Raw genomic sequence first — 27,133 nt, forward strand, 5'->3', positions numbered from 1 at the left:
GGCTTGTGCAGTCTTGATGTGCCTGCCTCGTGTATCTTACTGAAAGACGATACTTTGCTCTCCGGCTCAGACTCACTAGTCGAAGCGACTGAACTCTTGGCAATAGCACCAGTGTCGCGACTTCTACAGAACGATTCTGCCGGTCGATGCTGTGTGTGTCCCTGACAAAGGTTGGGCGCTGCACAGCAGAAAGCATCAACAGGAAATGTTGCCACACTGAGACTCCCCTCAACAACGCTCCGGAAAGGAGACTTGGCTCCACGCAGGCCGACAGGTTCATCAATTGGGAATGTGCCGCCAAACACCAGAGGAGGCTTTCGAGGTCTGTTGGTCGCAGATCGGTGGCGCCAAGTATCGCCACCTCGGTGCCGCGATGACGGTGACCTCTCCAGTGGTGCTGAAATGCTGACCACTTTGGGCTCTCTTGGTGATCTCACTTCTTCCTCCTGTTCTTCGTCCACTGTGGTAGCGTCTGCTCGGTGACGCGAGACATCGCTGAGGCCAAAGACACGTCCGAAGGCACGCTTGCAGAAACGGCCCGGACTCATGGGGTGGTGCTCGGGTGACCCTTCGCTGCTTTCAGTGCCGCCTCTGAAAGATGAGGCCGACGGCAGTCCCTTGTGTCTGCTACTACTGCAACAGTGCACCTTCTGGCGACGCAAGATTCCTTTGGTTGGAGGCCGGGCTATTGTCGATGAGACGACAATGGTTGCCCCCTCGCCGCCAGCACTCCCCTTCCGCTTTTCAGGCGACGAGCCCTCAGCCGAGCCACTAGCCGACAGTGACAATCGGCTGAGGCGTCGGAGCCTGGCGGCCAGGCTGCGTCGCCGCAATGAGCCACCAGGTGGCGTCCTCAGTAGAGGTGCCCGCAGGTCTTCAAAGGCACTGCTGCTCTCGGCCGATGAAGCAGCCGCCGTTGTGTCGTCTTCTTCGTCCTCCTCTTCTCCTTTGGTAGCTTCCTCCTCAATACTTTTATGCACTGTCTCAGGCTTTGATGCCTCGGCTGTCACTGCCACGGCTGGTGTTTCCTCCTAAGGTTGTGTCCAAGTGGTGTGTCCGAAACAGAAAAGGAAAGTGAGAAAAGTGATTACTGTAGTTGAACTCCTACGGAAGCAGTTTACATTAAAACATGCACATTAAGACTCTCTTACTGGCAATAAAATAACAAAACGGGTGAAATATTTCAGTCACAGCTTCTAAAAGAATTCTGGGGTTGTGTGTGCCAAAACATATTCAGAGCTTTGTTGAACTCCAAACAGAGCTTACATTTAAAGTCACATGAGTCTTTCCCTCAACACTAGATCTAGAAAGTGCCATGCGCATGCGTGAACAGCCCTGGCAGTATTTACACTCACTTGATGGCAATGTAAAGCTTGCCCTCTTAATGTTTTATTGAATCAATACAATACTATCATAAGTGACTGAACAATGTGCTGTGTCTTATCTACATAGTAATTACAAAAAAGGCCACTCTATAATGGCATCCATGGCAGACAAGTAATGCCTATTTTACGTATTGCAATGATGCACCTGCTAAAATACCTTTTAAAATTATTTGTAAATAAAGAGAACTAAACTGCACTCATGCCATGCAATTGCAAGAACAACTGAACAAAATTAGGCTTTAAATGTATGGTTCATTGGGCAGTGAGTGGCCTAGTTTTAAAGTATGGCATACCTAAGAAAAACATTTCCAATGTGCTCATATTCAACCATATGACTTTTTCGAAGTCCCCATTTTACTTCCAGTATGTTGACCTACATATGAACCAGAGGGTTTCCACCGAAACCAGTGGCCAGTGACGGTATCAAAATATTGCACAGAGCATTTTGATATAGACACATCTGAAAACAGCACACATGGCCTGCAGAAAAAAAAGATTAATACAGGCAACAAAAGATGATGTCAGCAAATTAAACGAGCTCTATTAGAATGCAATTCAAGGTATTTCACTGCCTTTCCACAGAAAGTAATTTTAGTTTATAACGTAATGCAGAAGATAATAAAATTCTGTCACAAACAAGGGTTTCAGAGAAAGTGAAACACTAACTGCCGCCTTTGTGTAATGTATTGCAAACAAAAATGGTCAAGTAGCTAAGAGTCATGCAAGCGTAAAAATATAACAACACAACAAATTATACAAGCAAGCACTGTAAGCTCCCTCCTCCCTCAATGAACAGAAAGGCTATCATAAAGCCATTAGCAAAGCCTTAAAGAACGCTTTCACAGGGAAGAAAATGTTAGGTTTTAAAGGCCCTGAATGTTCCAGAAGGCTTAATTTTCAGATTTAAAACTGTAGGAGATAATTGCAAAATCCACAGTTGCAAAACCCTCCAACTACAGTCGGATACAACTTTAGAAGTCCATGGCATTTCCTCCTCAAAGGCGGACGCACACAAGCCTGCACTCCGGACTGACGTCACTGCCAGTGACCAGAACGCTTCATCAGAGCGCTCGAGTCGCTCATCTGGGTGGGACCTCTCCGGACTTCTTAAGCTGTGTCCTACTATTGCCAGGCTGATGCTAATCTGAACACTGATGTGTGACTTGCATCAAGGGCATCATAGAAAACAGAAAACAACCGTCTGCTAGGTTAAGCACAGGTTGTTCTTGAGCATTAAATAGTAACGTGTGAAGTGAAACCTTAAACCTGATGGTAATGAATGCGAGTAGGTTGAAAGTGCAACAGTTTGCACAGTGCCACGTCAATGCTGCGCACAATGCATACTTTGGCCATATTGACACCTTGATCAAATTATTTATGCTCTCATGGCTGTTCAAGCACTGCCTTATGTCTACTGATTATTTAAGGCGAGACACAACACTTCAAAACCCCACCCCTTTTTTTAAAAATTCCTGGTCGATTTTGATGAAACTTGCCGACTTAATGTATACATGTGTGCCGATTTCAAGTATGCAATCGTCTTTCTAGTATAATATGCAGGCTTTAAAGCATAAAAAAGTCGCACGGTCCCTTAAGCATTTGCCTAAAACGACTCAAAGGCAAAACACATGTTGTGTTCTTCTCAGTCGATTGCAATGATTTTGCCTTCACTGAATTTCGGCTGCCGTGGCCAGCAATCGAACCTGCACCCTTGTGCTCAGCAACTCACCATAGCTGCTAAGCTACAACACTGCCCACCTTCCAGGATTGCTGAAGTGTCAATGTGTAGTGCGCAAGAGAGGAAAATAGAGTGCGGGTGCCCTACCAAGCTGAGAAAACTTGAAGACGAAACACATACAACAGGCGTTTATTGAAAACAGGCGTTTATTGGAAACGAAAATCACGATATACCCGTGCCTCAAGCTCATGCATATGCATACATCATCCCACAAGAGATTGTGTGGGTCGATCTTGAAACATGAAATCTCAAAACAAATCTATGGTGTATCAATGCACGTCGAACGAAAAGCCCTTTCATTTTCTTTTAACAGCAAAGATGGGCAGCTGACAGACTTTTCAAACCTGCTTTCTTTATCAGGTAAGCCTCGACGATTTCGCGATCTGTTTTTGAACTGCCCTTTTTTAAAAAAGTGGTGTTGCGGAATAAAGGAGTACGAGCACATTGTTTGCAATGTTCTGCCAAGTGGCTACCGAATCCCTTCCTGTCTCGCCCTGTCGTTGAAGCACTGACTAGTCTGTCCAATATAGGCGCGTCCACAACTCAGAGGTATATGGTACAGCACGTTTGCGGTACACACAGTGTAGACAGTCCTATGACTGGTGTGATATTGCACGCGTTTCTTGGTCCTTTGAAGGTTGCAGACAGCTGATAGTCTGCAAGACGCTGAAAATTGGGAGTTGCTGCAATCGGTTTCTCTCTAGACGTTGAGGACTTGTACTATTCTGTGACACGTGAAGGTATCTTGTGTGCAGTTTGTGAAAAAAATCAATGAAATAGGTGAACTTGCCTTCCAGAATTCGGTGTGCATGAACTGTGATTTTTTAACTTTGCTAGAATTCTACCTACATTCGACAGCCATCACTCATAGTGGCTGTTACTTCATTCAAAGCACAGGCATCTGTATTGGCTCATCAATAGCCACAATATTATGCGAAATTTTTTTGGCATCCCTTGACAATCGTATAAATGCAAAACTAACCGGAATGCCAATCATTCGTATATTTAGATATATCGATGACTATTTAATAGTCCTAAAAAGATCACCTGGCCTTTGCCTTGACGATGCAGCAGCAGAATGTCTCACATTGTTCACCAACCTTTCTGAAGGGCTCAGGTTTATGTTTGAACTGCCCAATGGAAATTCCATCGAGGAGGAATAAACTTTATTAGGAGAAACCAGCAGGTTTAAGTGGCCGGGCCTAGGCCTCCCATGAGGGGACGTCAAGGGCTTGCCTCGACGTTGCCTCACGGGCGTGCTGGGTCACCCAGGTTTGTTCGTCGAGAGCGGAGCTCCGCAGAGCCTCGCGCAGCCTCGACGAAAGGGTCGTGGTGTTAGTGTGCCTGTACTGTGCCAGGCACTCCAACTGCCGGTGCTGTGGCACTCACCCAGCTATGCTTCCAGCTTCTCGACCTTCAGATTATTTTTTTATCATCTAGTCATGCCTGTTGGAGTTATAACCCTAGGTCAAAGAAAAGTGTTTCACCCTTCGACAGTGCCCTCTCCAAGCTAATAAAAAGAGGCATAGCTTCTACTTGCCTTATTAATGCTTTGCGCAAATCATGCGCTGACCAGATGGAGCCAAGCATGTCCAAGCAAGTTAACAGATTAGGGAAGGCAGGTTTTCCCGTGTATGTTGCATCATCTGTATGCGAGACATTGCTCAAGAAATCAAAACAGCCAAAGGAACGGGCAACGAAACATCTTGACAAAAGGCCGTTGCATGCAATTCCATACCTTCACAAAGTGTCTCATAACTTGAAGAAGGTAGCTAACCGACACAATATCAATCTAGTTTTTTCAGCGTCTTGCAGACTATCAGCTGTCTGCAACCTTCAAGGGACCAAGAAACGCGTGCAATGTCACACCAATCATAGGACTGTCTACACTGTGTGTACCGCAAATGTGGTGTACCATATACCTCTGAGTTGTGGACGCGTCTATATTGGACAAACTAGTCAGTGCTTCAACGACAGGGTGAGACAGGAAGGGATTCAGTAGCCACTTGGCAGAACATTGCAAACAATGTGCTTGTACTCCTTTATTTCCGCAACACCACTTTTCTAAAAAAAGGCAGTTCAAAAACAGAACGCGAAATCGTCGAGGCTTACCTGATAAAGAAAGCAGATGATAAGTGTGTCAACTGCCCATCTTTGCTGTTAAAAGAAAATGAAGTGGCTTTTCGTTCGACGTGCATTGATACACCATAGATTTGTTTTCAGATTTCATATTTCAAGATAGACACACGCAATCTCTTGTGGGATGATGTGTGCATATGCATGAGCTTGATGCACGGGTATATCACGATGTTCGTTTCCAATAAACGCCAGTTGCAAGTAAAGCGCCAGTCCTGTTGTATGTGTTTCGTCTTCATCGTTTGTGCTCTTCAAGTTTTCTCTAATGATGGACCAACTCGCCTAAACCAGGGTATTGTTGAAGCTGAGAAAGTTTGACGGACGCAATGATGAAAGCAAAAGAGTGTTGCTTTTTGGGGCATGCACATCATTTATGCCCAAATTCTTCATCTGCACTCGCATCTCCTCAACATAACTGAACACGAAAGCTGCACCTGGTGAGTGTACATAAGCATGTTATGCTTACGCTCTTCTAGGTCAGTTCAAACTTTCTATGCTTTTAGCATACAACTTAAAGGGGCCCTGCAACACTTTAACAAGTAATCATCGAATGGCTCCATTAAAGGAGTTTATTGCCTCACGAATAGACTGCCGCAAAAGTTTTAGGATACACCAAGTACGAGCGGAGTTACGGGGGTATGTCTCAAGCTTCCAGGGCTTTCTCTCTCCTTTCCTACCAGCAAGTGCGCTGAAAGCTATGCAGAGGGAGGATGACAAAGGGGCAAGAATCGATTCGTCAGCGCATGTCATGACCTCGAGTGCTTTCTTTTCTTCTTCGAACGTACACTTTTAGTGTGATCACGGGCGAGCGTACGAGCACATGGCAGCATACCGCGGCGACCACAGTAACTATGCAGCTCACAATGCTCAATTCAGCCAGTGGACGTGGTCTTTGGGTTTATGGTGCGGTCATTTGTTGAGAAAACGAGCAATTTCTAGCTGACTGGAGAATTAGTTGTAATTAGTTGTAAATTCCAGGCTGCGGGCTGCGTGATAATGTTTGGCTCACATGTTCTCAGGAGCCTCGACCACTGATCGGCAGTGTTTTCTGACCATGCTGAAAACTTGTTGCAGGGCCCGTTTAAGATTGAGCTTTTTGAACTGTTGCAAAGAGTATGTTGATCAGTTTAAAAACATACAAATGTGAAACAAATAGAAGCACAGCGACTAATGATGGTTGGGTACTGTAAGCACCACAGTGCATACAGTCAAATTAATGGTTAAGCCAGTAAACTGTGTTGCGCTCCACTGCACCTTTCACTAACTTAGTTAAGAAAGAGCTCCTTCCTAAGGCGCAGCCAGCACAAAACATGCTGTTCAGTTCATGGCAACTCCTTTGTGAAAGGGCTCGCAGACAGGCTAAAGCACCCCCTGGCTCAAATGACAAGGCTGAGTAAAGCCAACTTTTTGCAGGTAGAGTTTGCAGAGGACGTGCAAGCGTGACGAGTTTGGTCATGCCAAAAGAAATGATGTTTTGACACAAACTCACCACTTTTGTACATCCTCAGCAAATCATTTTGCAGTAGAAAAGGCATATGCATGGCACCTTTATGTAAAAGTGCAAGGCACACAGTTTCCTTACAGTGGTTTCCCAAAAATACAGAGAATACTGCTAACGAGTGTAGAATAGCTCAAACATGTGTTGGCATTTTAGACGCTATTAAACCACATGGAAAGGCGAAGGCACAGGTAAGAAATGTACAGAACAACAACGAGTGCAGTTGAATGCTGGACTCGTGGTGTTCTGTACATTTCTAACCTGTGTCCTCCTCTTTTTGTGCCGTTTAATAACGTCTAAAGGCTATGAACCAACTAGGCCGCCAGTACGTCTTATGTGTTAGCAGAGATCTGCTTCAGTAGTGACAATATAAAAACAAAGTTGACCTTTAGAAACCGGCCATCCGCTAACACACACACCATGTACGGGGCATATAGCTCAAGAAACAGTACTGAAATGCACACACTAATGCTATAGATCAACCTCAAATGCCAAACACACCATTTTCATGTTTGCAGACTTCATTTGATGAAGTCTGCACATATGCTTGTCTGATGGTACGATGATGTCAAAACCCAATTACAAGGCATGTTGTAGTGGGGCACTCCAGATTATTTAAACCATCTGGGCTTCTTTCACCTCAATCTAAGAAGTACACAGGAGCCCCAACCTTGCCCCAATCGTAGCTGCTATTATTTCAGGTAATTATAATTATTTTAATCCATTTCCGGCACACACTGAAGCTGCAGAATCAACATCAGCGATTACTCGAGGCATGTATGAAAAAATTGAGTATTTCATAAACCTGGGCCTACACAGCCTGTAATTCAGACTGGATACCTGTATTAGTGTACATGAAACAGATAAGTATATAATATATTGTGTTGTTTTAACAGCTGTATACTCATATTGAACTAAAATTCAGCTTCCTCAAGGAACCCGCATGAAATGTCAATATATTTTGTTGCACACTGGAATTGGTGCCCATTTCAGGTTGCGTACCAAATAGGCACACTTTAAACATGCCCCCAGCATGCGGATTGCCACAGCATTGATTGACAAGTTCATATAAAAATGCTTTGCATAGCGGCCAGCTTCATATAAAAAGTGTGCTCCCTAACATATATATGAATTTAGTTGCTTTCGTTAACTAGTTAAATTTAAACTGAAGGGCCACTAAAGAGGTGAACAAAATGTATCAAAACTGATAAAAACAAAACATGCAATTTTTAATATTTCATACCATAACACTAGTGCTGATACATCGGTGTGACTACAGGTATATCAAAGTATTTCCCTGTACTTGCTCTTCGTGGCACAGCTCTTGAAGTTCTATGCTTCAAGTATTTGGCTTTTTTAGAGTACAATGCAGCCCACCTATCTCATTCCAACAAGACAACAGTCGAAAACAAGGTGATGTACAAACTTCCAAAGTAGCGTCACCACCTGTTTTTGCACCTTTTGTGGCTTACCAAGCCACTTAAGACAAGAGTGACATATCTTTTAGTATTGGAGAGGCATAATTTACCGATACAGCTGCCTCTTTAAAGGTCAACTGCAACATAATCTTTGAGCATAATCTAGTTTCCAATAAGGTCACTCAACCAAAGCAGTCTTATGGGCGCTAGTAGATTTGAAAGTAAAGAAAAGGTGAAACCAGGAATACATGTAAGAAAGAAAGATGGGCATACTACTTTCCCGCCCTTCATTGGATTGCCTGCAAATATGCGGCATTGGTTATGACAGGCGGAAACAAGAAAGCCCTTGAGTGCGGGTTTAGACACAGCCATATATTACATGCATGTTTGATAAGCTGTTAGTTCAATGAATGACAACTCATTTTCCCATAACTTCAGTGCACATCTTTGTGCATGTATCTTTCGTTGTTTTGTAACAGCCCTCTCATTTAGAGAAAAACCTGTCTTCCAAATAATGCAGTTAACTAAATGCCCTAAACCAGTGCCTTCATTACGGATAGGTTTCAGCCGCTCAAAATGAAGTACTGAAACAATATTTTCACCACCATCCCTCCTCTTTTTTTTTTTTGCAATAAGGTAAGATTCAGAGCCAAAAAGCCCTAGACAAAATACTGGCAAGCATAAGAACACCCTAAGTAACTAATAAGCTTTTATACAGCCAGTTCCAGGTTCATTTAACAAAAGGTGACTGTGTCGAGACATCATGCCACAGAAGGAGACAAAATGTGGGAGCGAGGTGTCAAAACGCCTTGGCACTCGCTCCAGCTTGCATGGTTTCCTCCTATGCTGCTACTTATTGTGAGGCCCAATTTAGGAGCATAGCGGATGACCAGGTGGCCCAAAGTGAGTGTTGAAATGTTCTGTGACCACATTCTGCATCATGACATCAGAATAGTCACCTCCTGGCAAATGAAACTAGAACTGTCCGTTATAGAAAAGCTATGAAATTCGAGTGTTGTAAGACTTGCCAGTACTTTCCTGGTGTTATGAAATGCTCAATTTCCATTTTGTGCATAAAAAAAAGGTGGGAAAAGGGGGGGGGGGATTTGAAAACATCACGTGAATAAAGGACAAGTGCAGTGAATAAAGAAAAGTACAGTACTCACTGACTGAAACGCGAGAATTTAGGGCTAAGTAATGCACATACTTTCGTTTCCGGTGTCTTCAGTTCATGTCGTATTGGCGTAATTTTTACTTGAACGCTTACACGAAAGCCAACATTACCTTTAGCAGATAGAATCGTAGCGGCATGACAGGGTTATCTCGGGCAACTACTCACAACAGTCGTTATACTAAAAAATTGATGTCACATTTTTTTCAATCCAAGAGGACTGTACAATTACGGTGCCTGATTTAACCCTTTGAGGGTTTTAGCCGTACATGTACGGCATTCCTGTATGTTTAAAACTTGCGTCTTTTTCGATCATTTCTCTTCTTGGCATGTGCTGCCCCACTTCAGAAATACATGGAATTTTTTTTCATGTGCCGGTGTCTCTTTGTTGTTTGTTTTTTCTTTCCAAAGCAGCGCACTGACTTTCTCTTGGGCATCCGAGCATGCATGCGAGGTGCGGCTGGTTTGGTTTTGTCCTTCGGGTGGTTATTGCTTCTTGCGCCCACAAAGCTGATGGCTGTCTGGTTTCTAATCACTCTCAGGGTGACCGCTTGTTAAGGGGCATTCACACGAGGGAGAAATCGGTGGGGGACATGGGGGGATTGCGGATCACGTGACCGCGACGTCACGAATTAGTGAGTGGGCGAGACCTCCCCGCGCCTCCTCGGACACACGGGGGCCTTTTCCCCAACAGGACAAACAATCCCCCGGCGGTGGGGGATATGGCGGAATTTCGGGCTCTTGTTTGGCCACATTGTTGCACTTGCTCCTGCAGAGAGCGGCAGCAGGTGTACAGTCTGCAGCTGCATGGTCGTCTGCAGCTGCATGGTCGTCTGCAGCTCGTCGTCAGCAGCTCGTCAAACGGGTGGTGCAAGCCACCAGAGTAGTCTAGTAACACTGGTTTCCCCCTCCGTTCGCCCCGTCCGTGTGAGTGGGCAGCATTTGTGGAGACTTCTCCTCGCGAGCTGACGTCACTAGGCTCCGCCTTTATCCCCCGAGAATTTGTCCCCCGTTTGAATACCGCTTTACTCTCTCGTTTATTGCTCCCCGGGGCGCGATTACATCTGTTTCCGTGTGGCGCTAAATTACACAAACGATGCCGCCGTGGTTGTGTTCCTGTTTTGGGGACTCGGAAAAACTAACTCTGTCTCGTTGACGATAAGTTGAAGGATTATTACAGCTATTTCTCTCGTTTTGCTTTCCGGACGGGCACACAAGCGTAGTTTTCTTCCGTGCGCTCAGTCACGCAGTTCACTTACGCTATGGAAGTGCGCGCCAGTTGCTCTGCTGCTAGTGAGTTGAGCGACGATTCTTCTGGTGTGGACTATTCCCCCGAGTGTCTTTTTGTATGCCTATGAGCTATGTTTAATACAACGCATGATTTTTATTTATAAAAATTGTATAAGTGTTTTTTTTTAGGATTTTGCTTCATGTTACTACGAATAAGCCATGTGTATGTAACAACAAAAATGATTTTTTTGTCACTTTACGGTCAGGCAAAAAAATTTTAGACAATTTTATTCTTAAATAGGATCGCCCGAAGAATTTATTTCAGCAATAAAGAAATTGCACATTTTTGAACTGCATTTCGCAAAAAAATTCTACCCTCAAAGGGTTAACATGCCTGATGGCAGAAAAATGTCACCTAACAAGATTCCAATGAAAGCTCACGAAAGACTACTGAGCAAGGGAAGCATTACAGCCGCTCATAGAGTGCTAGAACACCACTAAGAGTTCCCATGAAGAGTTTTGCCCTAATATATGTTTAAGTATGAAGCTAAAATTATTAGGATCCTAACCACAAAGAGGAAAATCAGCTGAAACTTGGTAGCTATTACACACATATTTTGGAAAAGCCAATAGACTTGCTCAATGGTTACAGGTGAGCATTTACGAGACAAAAATTTGAGAGGAACAGACAAAATAGTAGTAGCAAAAACAATTTGCAATTTATGTTTAAACCCATTTGTGCAACCTAAAAAATAATTTTGTTACACGCCAGAAAAAGTTAGTGCACATCATTCCTTTACATTTCAGAACTGTTTGCAGAAGAAATGCAATTTTCCCCAGTTATCAAGAGAGAATGTGAACTTCGAAAGCTATAATTTCAAAAACAAGGTGACGTAATGGTAAGTCTGCTAGATGCCTCCCCACAGGTGACTAGAAATTCAAATTATAGACAAACAAGACCAATGGCACACTGCTTGCAGTGATCTTGAATAATTCAGAATTCCTCTTGCAGTGAACCTACTCAGAAAATTATGGTAACATCAACCATACAGTTAATGGCACAAGTATCTGAAAATACTTAAGACTGCTTCTAGAAATATGTGATGTAATTGTTTCCGTAAACTTACATTTTATGTATTTTGGGAGGGGAAGAGGGGAAGGGGCGATAATCAGAGTGGCCAGAAAAAGAAAATCGTCAGTACGCATTTTTGTACCCAACTGACAGGACGAATTTTTCGTCAAACAACACTGACCAGGAGGATCAAGTTTAGGCGTCTTACCCATCACAACCCAGCTGGCTCTTACCCATCACAACCCGCTCCCATTGACACTGGCATCGTAATTCCTCCCCATGTGTGTGTGGTTTTTTTAGGAAGGCCTATGGTAGACACTGGGGCCCTGCACTTTCCATTCTACGTGACCAGAGCAGGCGCAGCGCTTGTTGAAAACAGACGTAAATGTGTTACACATCAATACGCGCGTCATTTCTTCCCTCTCTTTGTCATCAGGAAAGAAGAGCTATATAAATGGCAACTTAACATAAGCACCTGCAACAAGGAATGGCTGTAACAAGTTTTCAAATGAGAATTGTATCCTTAGATGGCTACTGAAAATATACGCATCTGACTATGTCCAGACAGCTAAGTACACTAGGAAAGATGTTGCTCAAGAAGACTACACGCAGTACCAGTGCTGTTTGGTCTCACTCAGCTAAACGCGTAAATTTTCATATTTATTTAGTTTGTTTCAAGGCACAGAACGATCCTTGCTGTGGTGAGTGGTGTACGTGAGTATACTGCATTTGTCCTTATCCCTTTTGTCTGTAATAATTTTTTTTTCCCAACTAGTCTCCCTTTTAGGACAGTTGGCAAAAAAAGTTATCAAAAGACAAGCAGGCTTGAACAGCTCAGAGCAGAAACAATGTTGTGGTCATTGGTGCAGCAATCAATTCAAAAAGTTTGCAGCTACTACATCAGTCCTTGCTAATACTAGCTCATTGATAACCGATCATTTCAGCTCAGATCAGAACTCTGAATTTATTATCAGTTTATAACTCCAGAATAATGCCCAAGTTTATACGAACTGCAAAGGCACAGCAGCTTACCATAAAAAAATGTTGCTGGTTGCCTACACAGTTTTGCACGCCAGGTTTCGTATTAGTGAGCCTGTTCACTTGGCCTAAATATTACGCTTGCTGAACACTGATAGCTTGAGAGAAGCCCTAAATGCTTACATTTATCTTGCCCATAGTTCTTGCTCTTAGAGACACGAAAAAAAATTTTTTTTTTAATAACGCCTTTGCGCTAAGACAATGAACAGGCTACCAGAGTACATACAAAGTGTTCACTGAAGTTTGCATCCTACAAACAGCAAGTACAGTAATCCCTCGTTATAACAAAATCGCTTTACTTGAAATATCGCTTTATTCAAAAATTTGTTTCAGTGCCCACCTAAACGCATACATATTAAGCCACGTTACTTGAAGAGCTTGACCCGCTTAGAACCCTTTGCGCATACAGTGTCAAATTAATGCAGGCACAGCCACACAAGTACCAAACCCACGACCACCGTGCATTGGGTGCCCAGTGCTCCCAGCTGCTTACGTACTGCAGAGTGAACGGGAGCTGTCAAATTCCATGATGCAGCACGCCCTAACTGTTAACCTCGGTCATAATTACATCACTGGCGTCCCCCGTAATAAAGTTGACACGAAAATAAAATTTTCCAGGTGCTTTGCGACATCAAGAAACCGCGGTCTCTTGGGATGCCAATAAGTGACCAAAAGACCACAGGCAGACTTGTGCCATAGTATTCCATGAGGTGCGCTGTGTGATTGACCATGTGAGTGTGTAATTCAGAGTGCTTTTCTTGCATCTGAATAAAGTTTTGCTTCCCTGAATACATTGTGTTTTGACTTCCTCGCAGTTGTAGCACAATTAAAGCTTGGCTGCTTTAGCTTTTCTTGAGTGGTCGGTTATATCGAAATACCGCTTATAGCCATTTTTTTTTCCGCCATCCCGCTGACTTCGTTATAATGAGGGATTACTGTATATAAGTTTGTTAACTCGTATACATGACCAAACTCCCCAGCATTCTGCCACTTTAATATTGCAGAGATGGCAATAAATGCATGCAGCAGCTTGTCAAACAAGGCTGGGGGGAAAAAAATAAATAAAAAACACTAAGGAGGCATACAGAAGCCAGCACAGTCAAAAGCACAAATAAAAATCAGTGGCCGAGCAAAAGAAAAAGAAAAAGGAAATGAAAGAGAAGGTGCCACCTACCGAAAATTGGGGTAGCGCAGATGCCAGCCGCAAAACAGGGCGCACGTAGGACGGCGATGACTTTAACGTGCTTGTGTGCTGCTGCTGCGCGTCGCTTCTTGAGGTGTTGTGCCACGCTCAAAGAAAATGTCGCCCGTTAGGCTTGGGTCGAGGTAACAACAACAACAAAAAAAGAAAAACCAAGGGAGGCAAAAAATAATAATACTAGTAACCAAGGGAAATTCAGTGTACGAAGAGAAATGCAAGGGAGGTAGAGGTGACACGTGGGACAGCAGCAGCGGACCCGACAGTCACGTCACGGAGTCCACAAAGGACAGAGCGTTGAAGACTGGAATCATGAGTTATGCCATTCGCCGAGATGTCACGAGGTCAGTTGCACAAATGCATCTCCGTTCCGGGCTGCCAAACCTGTGCCGCATTCAGGGCGTAATGGCACCCAGTTGCAATGCCTCTGTTCATTCCACACCGTGTCTTTTTCTCCTCCAAAGTTGGCAGGGCGGACTGTTCAATCGAACCTGTCCCACGACTGCACCACTAGCCACACCGAGCACCTTTTCCTAGCCTATAGAACACCCTAAGCAAGGCTACATAAGATAACGTTGAAAAAGCCTTTGTCCCAGACGCAGTTCTTTTCGCTACTGAGCTCTGAAAGCCAAGGACCCGACGAGGGAAAAATGGGACAAGGAAGGTGCCACGATGCATGCTGGGACCACACCCCCTGGCCGCATAAACACAGCAAGGGCATATTCACCAACGCCCAGCACAGGCAAAGCACCACTCTACACCTATTAATACGAGGCCCGGCCTCAACTGCTCAAACAGCTCGGACAAAATAGAACAGAAGGCGCAAACGACCTTAGAAAGAAAAACGTATGGAGCAACACAAGGGCCATGCCAGCCGCATGGAAAGAAACACAGCAAGGGGCGAGGTGCAGTGCTTTCCCTCGCTCCCCTTTCCCTGTGACGCCCCTGCAGACCAAAGCACCAATCAATATGCGCAGTGAGGGAGAGACGGCCCAGCCCATTAACCCAATTGAACACAACCTCCACACATCCCGCCCTTTCGTTGCTTTCTTTTTGTTTCTGTCCCCAGTAGTGCCTTCTTTCTATTTATCGTCCAATGCTGCAAAGGCACTTAATCAGTCTCGCATGTACGCCTACACCACACCCCCTTAGGAACAGCCTCACTCTTCTACACCACTCTGCCCCGTCTTTGGTGGGCACCAGTCCCTACCGCATCTCCCTAATCAATCTTTCATTTGGAGCCCGTCAAACAAATGGATTCTATATAAAAACATTGCATGTGCTTTTTCTTTGCTTTGCTCCAGTACACTTCACTAAATACATCACTATGCATAAATTCTAAAAAGTGATTGCCAGAAACAGAGTCATTTCATTATTTCGTGCAACCTGGAAGAAAGGAGCATGTAAATGTCGGCTTTTAAAAGGAGAAAAAAAAACAAAGAAAAAAAAGCAGTATGTTCTAGCCAAATCCAACTTGTGCCGCCCACAATATGCATTTCACCCAGGCTTTCAGGCCAAAGGTGTTTTATGCTAACTCAGATTTCATTTAATACAGCTACTCTATAAGTGCATGGATGCAAAGGCCATGCTATGAGTGTCAACTATTTGCCAAGTTAGGATTTTAGTGGTAACTAGGAAGTTGAGAAGAGTTGTTAAGCCAGTAAGTGTTAGATACAAATTGAGAATAAATACTTCCATGCCCTAGATAAATATTTGGCCACCTTCAAGCCCCTTAACCACCATTATACTCAACACATGATGCCCCATAGCAGCCATAACTGCCCTTCCCTTGTCTCAACAAAACGTAATGCTTTCATATGAAATTTATATGCAAAGCAAAGCAGGCTAGTGCATCTGTTAAAATGTCACAGTAGAGATTTAAGATCCATCATCTGCACCGCAGAAGAAAAAAAAATTCAGACAACCTGAAGTCCTTTTCTCAACGTCACTACTTAAACACTGGGGGACACAGATAAAAGTTACACAACTGCCTTGATGAGCAGCGGTTTAAAAAGTAATAAAAATGGAACCAACATTTTGACAAGTCTTAGACAGCTACTGCTTCCACAAATCAGTTGAATTTCTTTTACATTTGCAGACATTCTTGAAATATTTGCAAAAACCTTTTAGTTTAACCTGCCTTATTCATAAAAAAAAAGCTGGTGGTGTGTTTACCACATACTACCTGTTGCCGACATGTTTCTGACTGCAGTTTCTCAACCCTACAAGAAGTCACGTGTGGCTTCAAGTACTTAAGTGAAATGGTTATATTCAAGCGAAACAGTATTTTTGAAACTGTGTTGGAGGTTCTCAAGCGATATTCAGGTAGGCCTATTGTTAAAGCCATCTTAACAGGCAGGCACCAAAATCTGCTGGTACTACAGGTGTCGGTGGAGCATTGTCAATGGTACACAGATATCCATGCATCTTTCACAAAGAATTTCACATTTTACTGAGGAAAACTTAGTCTTTCTCCGCTAAAGTGTATATTACCTTTAAGAATGAACCATTCCCTGGGAATAAGTCCGTGGAAGCCTATTTTCTCGAGAATAAAACTTGCAACATTGCGGTCAGCAGCAGAAAGCCATAACCAGTTTAAGTACGCAGAGCAGGCTGTGTGAGAAAAATCTGTAGAAGTTGGCCAGGTCAAGCTTACTTCTGAACAATGACTTAGTGCATTTTTACTAAATGAGCCTTGACACCAGTCAACTGGATGAGCACCTGAAGAAGAGGCAATACAGGGTATTTTTTTTTTAGACAATACAGATTTTTTATTTTTTTATAAGAATTCTATGTCCAGGCAGAAATGCATTTCCACAACTAAAATGACACTGAGGTGACTAATTAACAGGAACTCATTATTTAACTCTAATTATTGAATTAGTAAGTCGTAGTGTGTGCCTGTTTATGGCATACATATTTGTTAGATATTGCCAAAGTTGCACGTCATCATCGAATTTTAAAGCCGATACCGAAACTGACCGCACCCACCGCACAGGAAACGCAACCGCTCTGTTACGTCAGACCAGAACTACCCGCTACAAGGAACTGACGAAAGTTAGATCAAGGCACGCCAAAGCAGAATCTCTTCAGGAAAATCTGCAAGCATTCCGAAGTGCACGAGTAGACAGCTTATTCTTTCAGTGCAATGTGTGGTGCTTATCTGTTTCTTTCTTAAACCATCAACAGGCGTGAAATACTATTTTGCCTGTCTGCAAGAAGAAGCGCCGCAGTGGCTGCCCCCGAGTTTTATGCTTCAGAGGGAAAGAAAAGATTGATATCACGTTTTTTTTTCGTGCACAGCTCGAAAGAAACAATTAAGCACCAACTACCACACGCAAACATAAGGCGATCCGCTGGCGCAACTGAGATGACTTGCCACTTTTCACGAAAAGATACGGCCAGGACGTGCCTTTACTAAAATTTCGTCACTTCCTTGTCACGTGTAGTTCTGGTCTGACGTAACAGAGTGGTTGCAGTTTTTGTGCGCCGGGCGCAGTCAGTTTTGGTATCGGCCTTAAAATTCGATGATGAATATCTCTAATTACGTGCAACTTTCATGATTTCTAAAAAATGGGTATGCCATAAATTGGCATGCACTACAACTTTCTAATATAAACACCTGCCCTGAAGTCAATAAACAAAAAGTTAATTAGCAAGTTTTTGTTAATTAAATTCATCAGTGTCATTTTAACTGCGGCAAAGTATTTCCGCCTCGACGTGGAGTTCATGTGCAGAAATGACAGGAGCTTTACTGCCATAGGATTTTTATAAAATATCTGTATTGTTAAAAAAAAAAACCCTGTAGATTGGCTGCTTCTTTAAGTAGCATTCCTAGTGCTATTGTGCTTGTAAGCGGTGCATTCCATGGTGCACAGTCTCAGCTAAGTATCTATCACATTATGGGGCTTCACACTCACCGAGTAGGTGCTGGCCTTGTAGTAGTCGAATGTGGCAGGCTGGCTGGTGACAGGTGGTGGTGAAGATGCTGACCCGTCGGCCTGTGGTGACATGCCATTCATCACAGCAGCCGGCTCTGCAGGCAGGGGAGGTGGACTTGTGCTCACAAAGTTGTACTCGGCCGAAGGAGGCTGTGCAGCTGTTGAGAGCTGAGGCACTGTGTTCCAGCCACTGTCAGCAGACATTGGAGAAAGGTGCTGAGAATAGTCATGAGTGGCCTGTGGCAGTGATGTCCCTGGAAAAAAAAATTCCACACATATATTCAACAGGGCATGCCTGCCAGCTCATGGACTTTAACGTACGTAAAAATCACGCAGCAAATGAAAAATAGAAACTAAGTGGAGGAGGAGAAAATAGTACAAATTTCTTAAAAAGCTTGCCCTTAGTAAACACCTTGACAACAATTTACCTTTAAAGAGATACTAAAGGCAAATCATTTATCCGCTGACACCAAAATTGAAATTTCAAGGTGTTTGAGTTGTTTGAATGTCCTGTATATGAGGGCACTTCTGACCGATTATTAGTGACGGACGTTAGCTTTAAGATATTTTAATGTGGTTTTAAAGTAAGCATGAGTGCTCGCCCTAGTTAGCAGCACCTCGCGACATCGCCACTGGTATGATGTGGATCGAGGCCCCACGTGACGTCCCCCAAGTACAGCGAGTATTGTCGATGTCACAAAATATTTGCGGGGTGCACACACCCGGCGAGGGCCCTTGTTCCTCACCCCTCTTGCTCTGTTGTCGGGCTGCTCTCAAGGTAGTCTGGCTGCTGAGGCCAGGAACGCTTTTATTTTTTCCTGAAGGGGGTTAACATAATGAAGCGCCCACATCGTTTAATTCTCTACCACACACTGGGCCCCGATTCGAAAAGTGCACTTTCAATGACACCAAATCTTGAGTGCACATGATCTTAGGCGCTCCCCCGCTGTGGGGCACTAGCTTCCTATGGTTTTAGGCAGGCATTTCAATGTGACGCAAAAGTGGTCACAGTTAACGACGCTAGCATTAATTATACGATATGTTAGACCATTTACGATTCAGTTTCGAGATTACCCGACACAAAGGTGCAAATTAGAGTAAAAAAGGTCACAAAAATTTTGCTGTCAGAGGTCCTTTAAAAGTAGGACATAAAATGGACATTTTAGTACTAACTCGATGACATAGCTCATCCATCCACAGTTCAATTCTATCACTAGTACTCAACCCTTCATAATAAAAAGATCATTGCATTGCATTCACTGTAAGACAGCACAAAATGGCTAGCTGTACACTTTTTATTCAATTATTGAAAAAAACGTCTTGTTCAAGTTAGCCTATATGGTGTACAAACTGACACCCCAGTGATGAGTAACAGCTGCTTATCTCAAAGGCTATGCTTTCGGGTACTGTGAGGGCACAAGTCAATAAATAGCAGGAGCAGGTTACAGCCGTGGCCACCATATTTAAAAACTTAATAATGGCGAGGGTGATGCGGGTGGTAGAAAAGTTTTGTTGCCCGCACACTGCCGCATCCCTAGTTATGTTAATAAGTAGCAGGGCTGGGCAGTATAATGATACTAGAGTATTGCAATAGCATCGTAGAGATACTTTTGAGTATCTGTATTTCTGCCTAGCAATACATCTGAAAAATGTATCTCAGTAGTGAAACATTTTTATGATGTATCGATTGCATCGTGATACTGTGCAGGACTGGTGTATCTTGTGACTTTTTTTCCTACGGAAAAGAGCTGACGTGTTCTCAAATTGGGAAAGGAAGGCTCTTTGTTCTAAACCAAGCAAAGTTGCGCTGCCAGCCGGAGAAACAGGGAGGGCGGCAAAGGGTTCCCCACACGTACAGGACGGTGCACATGAAAGCAGAACGGTTTGGGTACCTAAATGTCCCGACAAGAGACATCGCCATGCTGCAGGACTTCCCGGCCATCAAGACAGTATTTATTCATTATACCACGAACTTGCACCCATCTGCAGCAGTAGTCTTTTCTTGTTCGCGAGTCTTTGTTGAGGCCGAATCGACGCTGTCTAGAAGGTAGCCTATTTGGGAGGCTACCTTCTCAACAGCAATTAATGCAACAATCTTCTTGCCCAAACAGACCTTGTGTGCCAAATAAATGTGCATTTTTTCTTCATTCACTGGTGTTTTCTAGTTCTTCGAGCGATATGCATGTTTCAATGTGCTGCAACATTATTCATGATATTATGCTGTACTTAATAAATGTCTTTGCAGAGCATCAGCATCTCCGAAATAAAGAACTATTCAAGTATCTCTATTCTTGTATCTGTATTCCGGTATACTTTTACCGTCTTGTCACAAAAGTATCTCCCAAATATTCTGCTACGTCAAACACAAATGTATCTCAGTATCTGCATTTTAGGCTTCCAGCACATGTATTTCGATACCTGTATTCCGAAATATTAATTCACATTGTATGATGACTGGTGTTATATTACTTTTCTACCACACTATGTTACTTCTATTAATGCGGTTCCTTGCCTGACATGATGTCTGTATAAAATCTTTTTGCGGAGGAGTTTCAAGCACCGGTGTGGCTCTGTGGTAGAATACTCGACTGCCACGCATAGGGCCTGGGTTTGAATTATGCTTGATCCTGGATTTTTTTTTCTCATTGTGCGAGACGGTACTTATGGACACCGGTGGCGGTGGCGGCGGCGGCGGCGGCAGACAACTGCGCCACCAAATTGGCTGTTGTGATCTCATGACAGCTTTCGCTGTAGAATACTGTTCACAAATATTATCTTCTCATAATACAGTAAGTAATAATGTGTGGTTAACAGGGTTTTAAAGTTCACAACCACTTGTTATGTACACCACACCCTCTCCATTTCCTTAAGGGGAGACGTGGGTCTTAAAAAATGGTTTTTTAAAAGTTGGGTGAATGGCATGAAATTTAATACACTTATTCAGCTTTTTCTGCAGATTCAAAATCTCTAAGTAGATTTTTAATAGCCGCATTAGAACAAAAGATATGCAATTTCTAACACATATTTAAGCATATTTCTTACGGGGATTTTTGGCAACTTTGCTTTGTCAAACACAAAAACAAAGTATATGGCAATATTGCCAGGAAGCTGGTCTAGCCGGTGATGCTATTTATTTTCTTATAATGTTGTTCACCAAATTATAATTCTCGATTATCAGAAATACTATGCAGCAAAAAAATTTCACTGACATTTACGTCTATTTATTTTGCATTCAAAATTTTTTGAAGACAATTGGATTAGCATCACCGGCTAAACCAGCTCTCTGGCAGCCTTGCCACATACTTTGTTTCTGTGTTTGACAAAGCAAAGTTGCCAAAAATTCCCGTAAGAAATATGCTTTTAGAGATTGCACATCTTTTGTACTAATGCAGCTACCAAAAATCTAATTAGAGATTTGGAATCTGCAGAAAAAATGGGATAAGTTTGTTAAAGTTCGTTTGGTTCACCCAGCTAATAAAAGAAATAAAAAAAAGACCCGCATCTCCTCTTAAATTATGAGTGTGTATTTCAGGGGCATGGTCAGGGGTGACACAGAAGGCACACAGAGAAAATTACTCTTGGTAACATACAGTACCCATTAATGGGATCCTAAAACAGTTTTGATGATTTTCTACAAATGCGTTGAGTCGCTGGCTCAAGTCCTTTGGCTTATTAGCAGAATAATTTTAGTGCCCTGCTTAAAGTGCGTAATTTATCAGGTTTAAAATATGAATATCACTACAGACCAGACCGCAGCAGCACTGCCAAGAGAGTTTTAAGCTGCTACTGCACGTGGCACATTTCATGGGTGAGCAAAGTTGAACAGGCGATCGATCCTATTGGCTGTCCCATTAACATCACAGGTAATTTTTCCAACTTGATTGTAAACAAATATTCATAATTGCTGGAACACTTTATGATTTATTGTATTTAAAAAGCAGCAACAGAAAGAAAATGCACCATCACAATTTGCTACTACACTTGGGAATTTCCGACAACAGCGAGTGTCGCCTGCCTGCGTTACAGCGTGCACCACATTATCTCGAGGTTTCTTTTCTGCGGCATCGTGAATCACTCTTCCTCTGTTGCGACTGCAGACCTAGCGAGTGGTGGCACATCCACGACATCATGTGCCTGTGCAAGGCAACCGGCGAGCGGAGTGACAGCAACGCATAGGCAGGCTTATCAGAGGGCTCTCATTATTTTATCGACGCTAGGGTCCACACGTTGACAGCCACTGCTTCATGCTGGAAGATTACCATCACTGCTCCCGTATTTACATTTACCACTGATGTCCAGTGAATCCAACCACTCGGCTATCTCGGCACATAAGTTGAGAAGGAAAAGGAGCGCTAAAAAAGGAGGGTAGCACTTAACATGCAAACCTATGCAGCTGCTCACTTTGTTGATGCTTTTGCAGCTGATCATTAAATATAAGCGCTCTGTAGCAGGTGGGCCTTTTAAACACCAATTCGTTGCGCAATTCACATGTTTTCACGCCTGAGGCGATTCAATGCTTCAGCCCCGCAATATTACATGCGTTAAGAGACTCCTTCCACTACATGACATTCATACAGTGTTTTTTCTGAAGCAGTTTCAAGAAATAGCGTGGCTCTGTGGTAGAGCACCTGCTTGCCACGCAGACAGCCTGGGTTCAACTCTCATTCGAAGATTTTTATTATTTATTTTATTTGCATCTTTCTCGATTATTCATATTGTGTTTTCTTTCCAAAGCAGTTTCAAGAAATAGCGTAGCACTGTGGTAGAACACCTGCTTGCCACGCAGACGGCCGGGGTTCGACTCTCACTCGAAGATTTTTATTATTTATTTTATTTGCATCTTTCTCAATTATTCATATTGTGTTTTCTTTCCAAAGAGATGCTTCAGGATCGCAACAGCGCCATGCTTGTGTTCTCTCAGATCTTCATCTTTTTCTAGCGCTGTTTCCTCGTTCAAAATCAGTACGTACCAACCAGCCCATTCAAGACGCTAATGAAGTTGTGCAGACTTTCCTAACAGGATGATGCGAAAAATCTATGTGACAAACACCACCAGGGCAAAGAAAACAGGAAGTTGCAAAAGTGCGAGGCGAGAAGAATGCAAAGAACACAGCTGCCAACTGATTCTTTATAAGCATGAGTTTCAGACAATTATTCTTCTTTTTTTCTTTCGTTTCCTTTCTTTTGTCTCTATGTAATCAATGTAATAAAGAAATCGGGCCTCGTACAAAGCCTAAATCAATCTTCAGACATGAGCCAAGTGGCGCAGAATGTTTACAAACACTGCATATTTTAACAACACTGTCGCCATTCAAGTCTCCTGTGCCACAAGTTCCCTTGATTTTAACTGTAGGAAGCCAAGGAAAGCATAGCGGGCATTATTTGCAGTTCTTAAAGGGGCCCTGCAACACTACTTCACGGAATCGTTGAGTGGCTTCATTAAAAGACATTGCCTCACGAATCGGCTGCTGCAAAAATTTTTAGGATACGTCAAGTACGAGTGGAGTTACAGGGATTTGTCACCTGCTTCAAGCACTTTCTCTCTCCTCTCGTACAAGCGAGCGCGCTGAAAGCTACACAGGAAGGGGGATGACAAGGGGGCAAGATTATGCGTCCCTTCGTCAGTGCGCATCATGACCTTGAGCACTTTCTTTTCTTTTTTTCTTCGAACGCGCAGCTTACTTTCAGTGTCAACGCAAGCGCGGGCACGTGGCGGCATCCTGTGGCGGCCACAGTAACTATTGCTGCTCAGGATGCTGAAATCAGTCAATGGCCGTGGATTTGGGTATATGGCGCAGTAATTTGGTACATGGCATCATTTGTAGCGAGAAGAGGGAGCGATTTCTAGCTGACTGAGAATTATTTGTAAATTCTAGGCCGCATACCGCCCATAATGTTTGGCTCGCGTGTTCTCGAGAGCCTTGACTACCAATTGGCAGCGTTTTCTGACCATGCTCAAAAAGTGTGGCAGGGCCCCTTTAACTCCTTAACTGTTTTTTTCTTTTTTTGAGTTTTTCTGTCTAAAACGTTTTTTTTTTTAACTTGATATAGAATATTTTGCTTCGAAAAAGCATGGTTTGATTGGTGATAAAAAACTGAAGCGTATATTAAGTCAAATTAGCATAACAAAGTTTATTGTCCCATGGCCCACTAGTGTCGTTCACAATTCGCGAAATAATAATGTCATCGTCAGGAAACTGGCGATTATAACACACCAAGTCATCAAAACGAACTTCGTTATCTGAATAATTAGCACCTGAAGAGCTGTAAGATGATGAAAGGTGCTTTTCCGCAGCAAGGCATGAGCAACGCAGGCGTGGTCTTCACTGGACAAAATTTTCTAAACACAAGCCACAAAAAAAAGTGAAATAGCGGTTGAAATAAAAGAAATTCCCAATCAGGTGCTGTCATCTGTGAAGTGACAAGACGAACTAGCTTGGAAACAAGCGTGTCGCATTCGAAACACGTTGGGGGAGATATTATCTCAAGTGGATCAGCCACACCCGTCCAAAACGGCTTCATCACGGCCGTCGACAAGTGCACTGGCGTGCAGCCGCCGCGCTCTCACAATCCACTAAAAATACGGCCAACTGCTCGAAATTACATGAAATAAACGCTGTTTATAGGAACAGTCGTGTCGTCCGAGTCGAATGTAAGTGTTTTCGTAGATTTTCCAAATTTTTGTTCAGTATCCCTTTAATGTCTGAAAAATGTACGCCTACTATGCTGTTTTCTTGATGTGAGTGCCACTGTTTGCAGTATTTTTTTAATGCATGGCACTTTCTCTTCTAGACATTCAAAACTTCGAAATACTTCAAAGACACCTTCATACAGCTTAAAAATCAAATATCAACTTACTCTGTAGTTATTCTAGATACCGTCGCAACTCCAAAATTAAACTGCAACTCTGATAACGTTCTCGCAAATTACCGTATTTACTCGCATAATTTGCGCACTTTTTTTTGTGAATTTCGAGCTCCGAAGAGGGGGTGCGCAAATTACGCGGAGATTTTGCGAACACATCTGAAATAACATGCAATATGTAATACTAACAGGCGCGGTATATACATTAAAAAAAAGAAAATAAATTATAGCAGAAATGAAGGGCACTTGTTTATTTAACAGAATTAGCAGGTACTTGAACCAGCCAGATCCATTCATGCACAATCTAGTCAGAATCACTGGTCGAGAAGTCTGACTGGAAATCCTCATCGCGGCTGCTGTCACCCGCCCTCAGCGGCGCGGCTGTCCAAAGTCTCTCCATGCGCGCACGCCAGCGAGCTGGCTCAGGCGGGACATGGGGAGCACAAAATATGAGAGTAAATATATATTTTTTTTTTAGTAAAGCTGGCTAAATACTAGGGGTGCACAAATTATGCGAGGGCGCCAATTATGCGGGTAAATACAGTATTTGAGCCATACAAATGGTTTGTATGCACCTGCATCTAGCCTAGTCAGCCATTCTGGAGACATAAGGCATGCATTCTGAGCGCGCACGCTCCGAGGCAGCTGCTTTTTAAACTACTAAACAAGCAAGAGCACTACTCTGCTCACATTGCTCAGCCGAAGGAGAGACCACCTGCACACTGTCACCACATGCAGAGGTGTCCAGGTATGAGTTGTTAGTGATCCCTGACTTCTGGAGAACAGACATGCCGCTATCGTACATTGAAAATCCAGTGCTGCCTGCAACAGACACAGGGGAACAAAAATGTAAATATGGCAGGCACACTAAACATATGACAGTTAGATGAAAGACGGGTTGGTCTACATTGCACGAAGAAACATCTTTCAGCATCACTGATTATTTATTACCACTGGCTGCAAGCCTGCGTTGTCATCTGACCAAAAATTGTACGTGCTACCTGTGGTGACCCACTGCTTGTTGATGACATACAACTCCAGTTGAACCTAGTTATGATGAAGAGGCAAGCTACATGATGTCATTTTTCATTACCTCAGCATTCGTTACATGTGTCCATCCCAATATCGGCGAGAAAACAAAATTTCAATTACAACAAAATTCCAAATAAATACTGGAGTAGGAGGGCTTCACTGATGCACTCCAATTTGTTGCATTTTTCTTGCTCGACATTTTGACAGCCATGTTCTCATTTGATTCCCATAAGGCCACAAGTTAGCATAGCACTTGATATGTTTCTTTTCCCAATAACTGATCAAAGAGCAACAACAGTGCATCCATGAACCGGCATCACCCGTCAATGATGCACCATTGCAGTTGCAGATAACAGCCGTTCTTCAGAGCCTGCTGTGGTCACACAATTCCTTTTCCCTTTTCCCAGATGGCACAGCTGCATACAAAGTGTACAATAATCGGGTAAAAACTTTTCCCTGGTATTACAACTTCTATTTTGCGACATCGCGCGTGCGCATGATGCCAGAAAAGTGAACAAGATCCTGTATGGCGTCCCAAATTTCGGCCACCACTATGCATTGATTCAATGGAAGTACTAATTCTAACTCAGTTTTATTATAGAACAACCACATTACTTAATGGAGTTGGTAGCCAAGTGTCAGGCAACTGCAAGCAGCTAAAGGAAAATTGATCTGCTACTTAAAGGGACACTAAAGGCAAATATTAAGTCGACGTTGATTGTTGAAATAGCGGTCCAAAAACCTCGTAGTGCTGCTTTTGTGCCAAGGAAGTGCTTATTTTGAAATAAAATCACGTTTTAGTGGTCCGCATCGCGTTAGCGCGCTTCAAATCTCCCGCCTGAAAATACGACTCTCATACGTCACTGCTGCCGTGCCCAACGTTGCCCGCTTTTACTGCGCGGCCGCCGACACTAGTAGCAGCCGAGCGGAAGTAGCGGGACCCACAGTAGCAACAACGGCGCTGCGGCAAAGACTTGCTCGGATGGGCACATTCAAAGCCGTCACCAAGTTGCGGTTGGTCTCGTAATCCTCAGTACGAAAGTGCAGCGAGCACACACGCAGAGGTTTTGACTGTTTAGCACACTGGCGCAATGGCATGACACTAAGCCACTTCGAGCGTAAGGGTTCATTCCGCGGCACCCAGTGAAAAGACACACCGGTTTCCTTGCTGCAGCACTGGCGTTGTGCACCATTCGGGCATCCGGCAATATCACACGCATGCGGCATTTTGTCGAACTTTCTGTCAGAGTGACTTTCACGAGCGCGCAAAACACGCACGGCAGTACGCGATCCCGAAACTACCACTGAGACGGGCGAGGCACAGTTCGGCGAAAACGAAACCTTTGAACCACGCGCGCCGTTCCCCATGGCAACGCCACGGAGGTTTTGTTTTCCATGAATCAAGCGGAAAC

General features: G+C 43.5%; 1 protein-coding gene across 7 annotated transcripts in view; it reads right to left on the reverse strand.

The window, feature by feature from the left end:
* The window catches only part of LOC119390134 (uncharacterized), a 282,319-nt gene that overhangs the window by 66,332 nt on the left and 188,854 nt on the right, over positions 1–27,133 (reverse strand). For 6 of the 7 annotated variants that reach the window (XM_049413916.1, XM_049413922.1, XM_049413914.1 and 3 more), the window contains 2 exons: positions 25,380–25,511; positions 17,805–18,079 (listed from right to left, as the gene is read on the reverse strand). In XM_049413916.1, coding sequence (XP_049269873.1) covers positions 17,805–18,079; positions 25,380–25,511 — 407 coding nt within the window. The remainder of the gene's footprint in view (positions 1–17,804; positions 18,080–25,379; positions 25,512–27,133) is intronic. The other variant, XM_049413925.1, reaches the window with a different exon arrangement.

The sequence above is a fragment of the Rhipicephalus sanguineus genome, chromosome 1, assembly GCF_013339695.2.
Source record: "Rhipicephalus sanguineus isolate Rsan-2018 chromosome 1, BIME_Rsan_1.4, whole genome shotgun sequence".
NCBI lineage: Eukaryota > Metazoa > Arthropoda > Arachnida > Ixodida > Ixodidae > Rhipicephalus > Rhipicephalus sanguineus.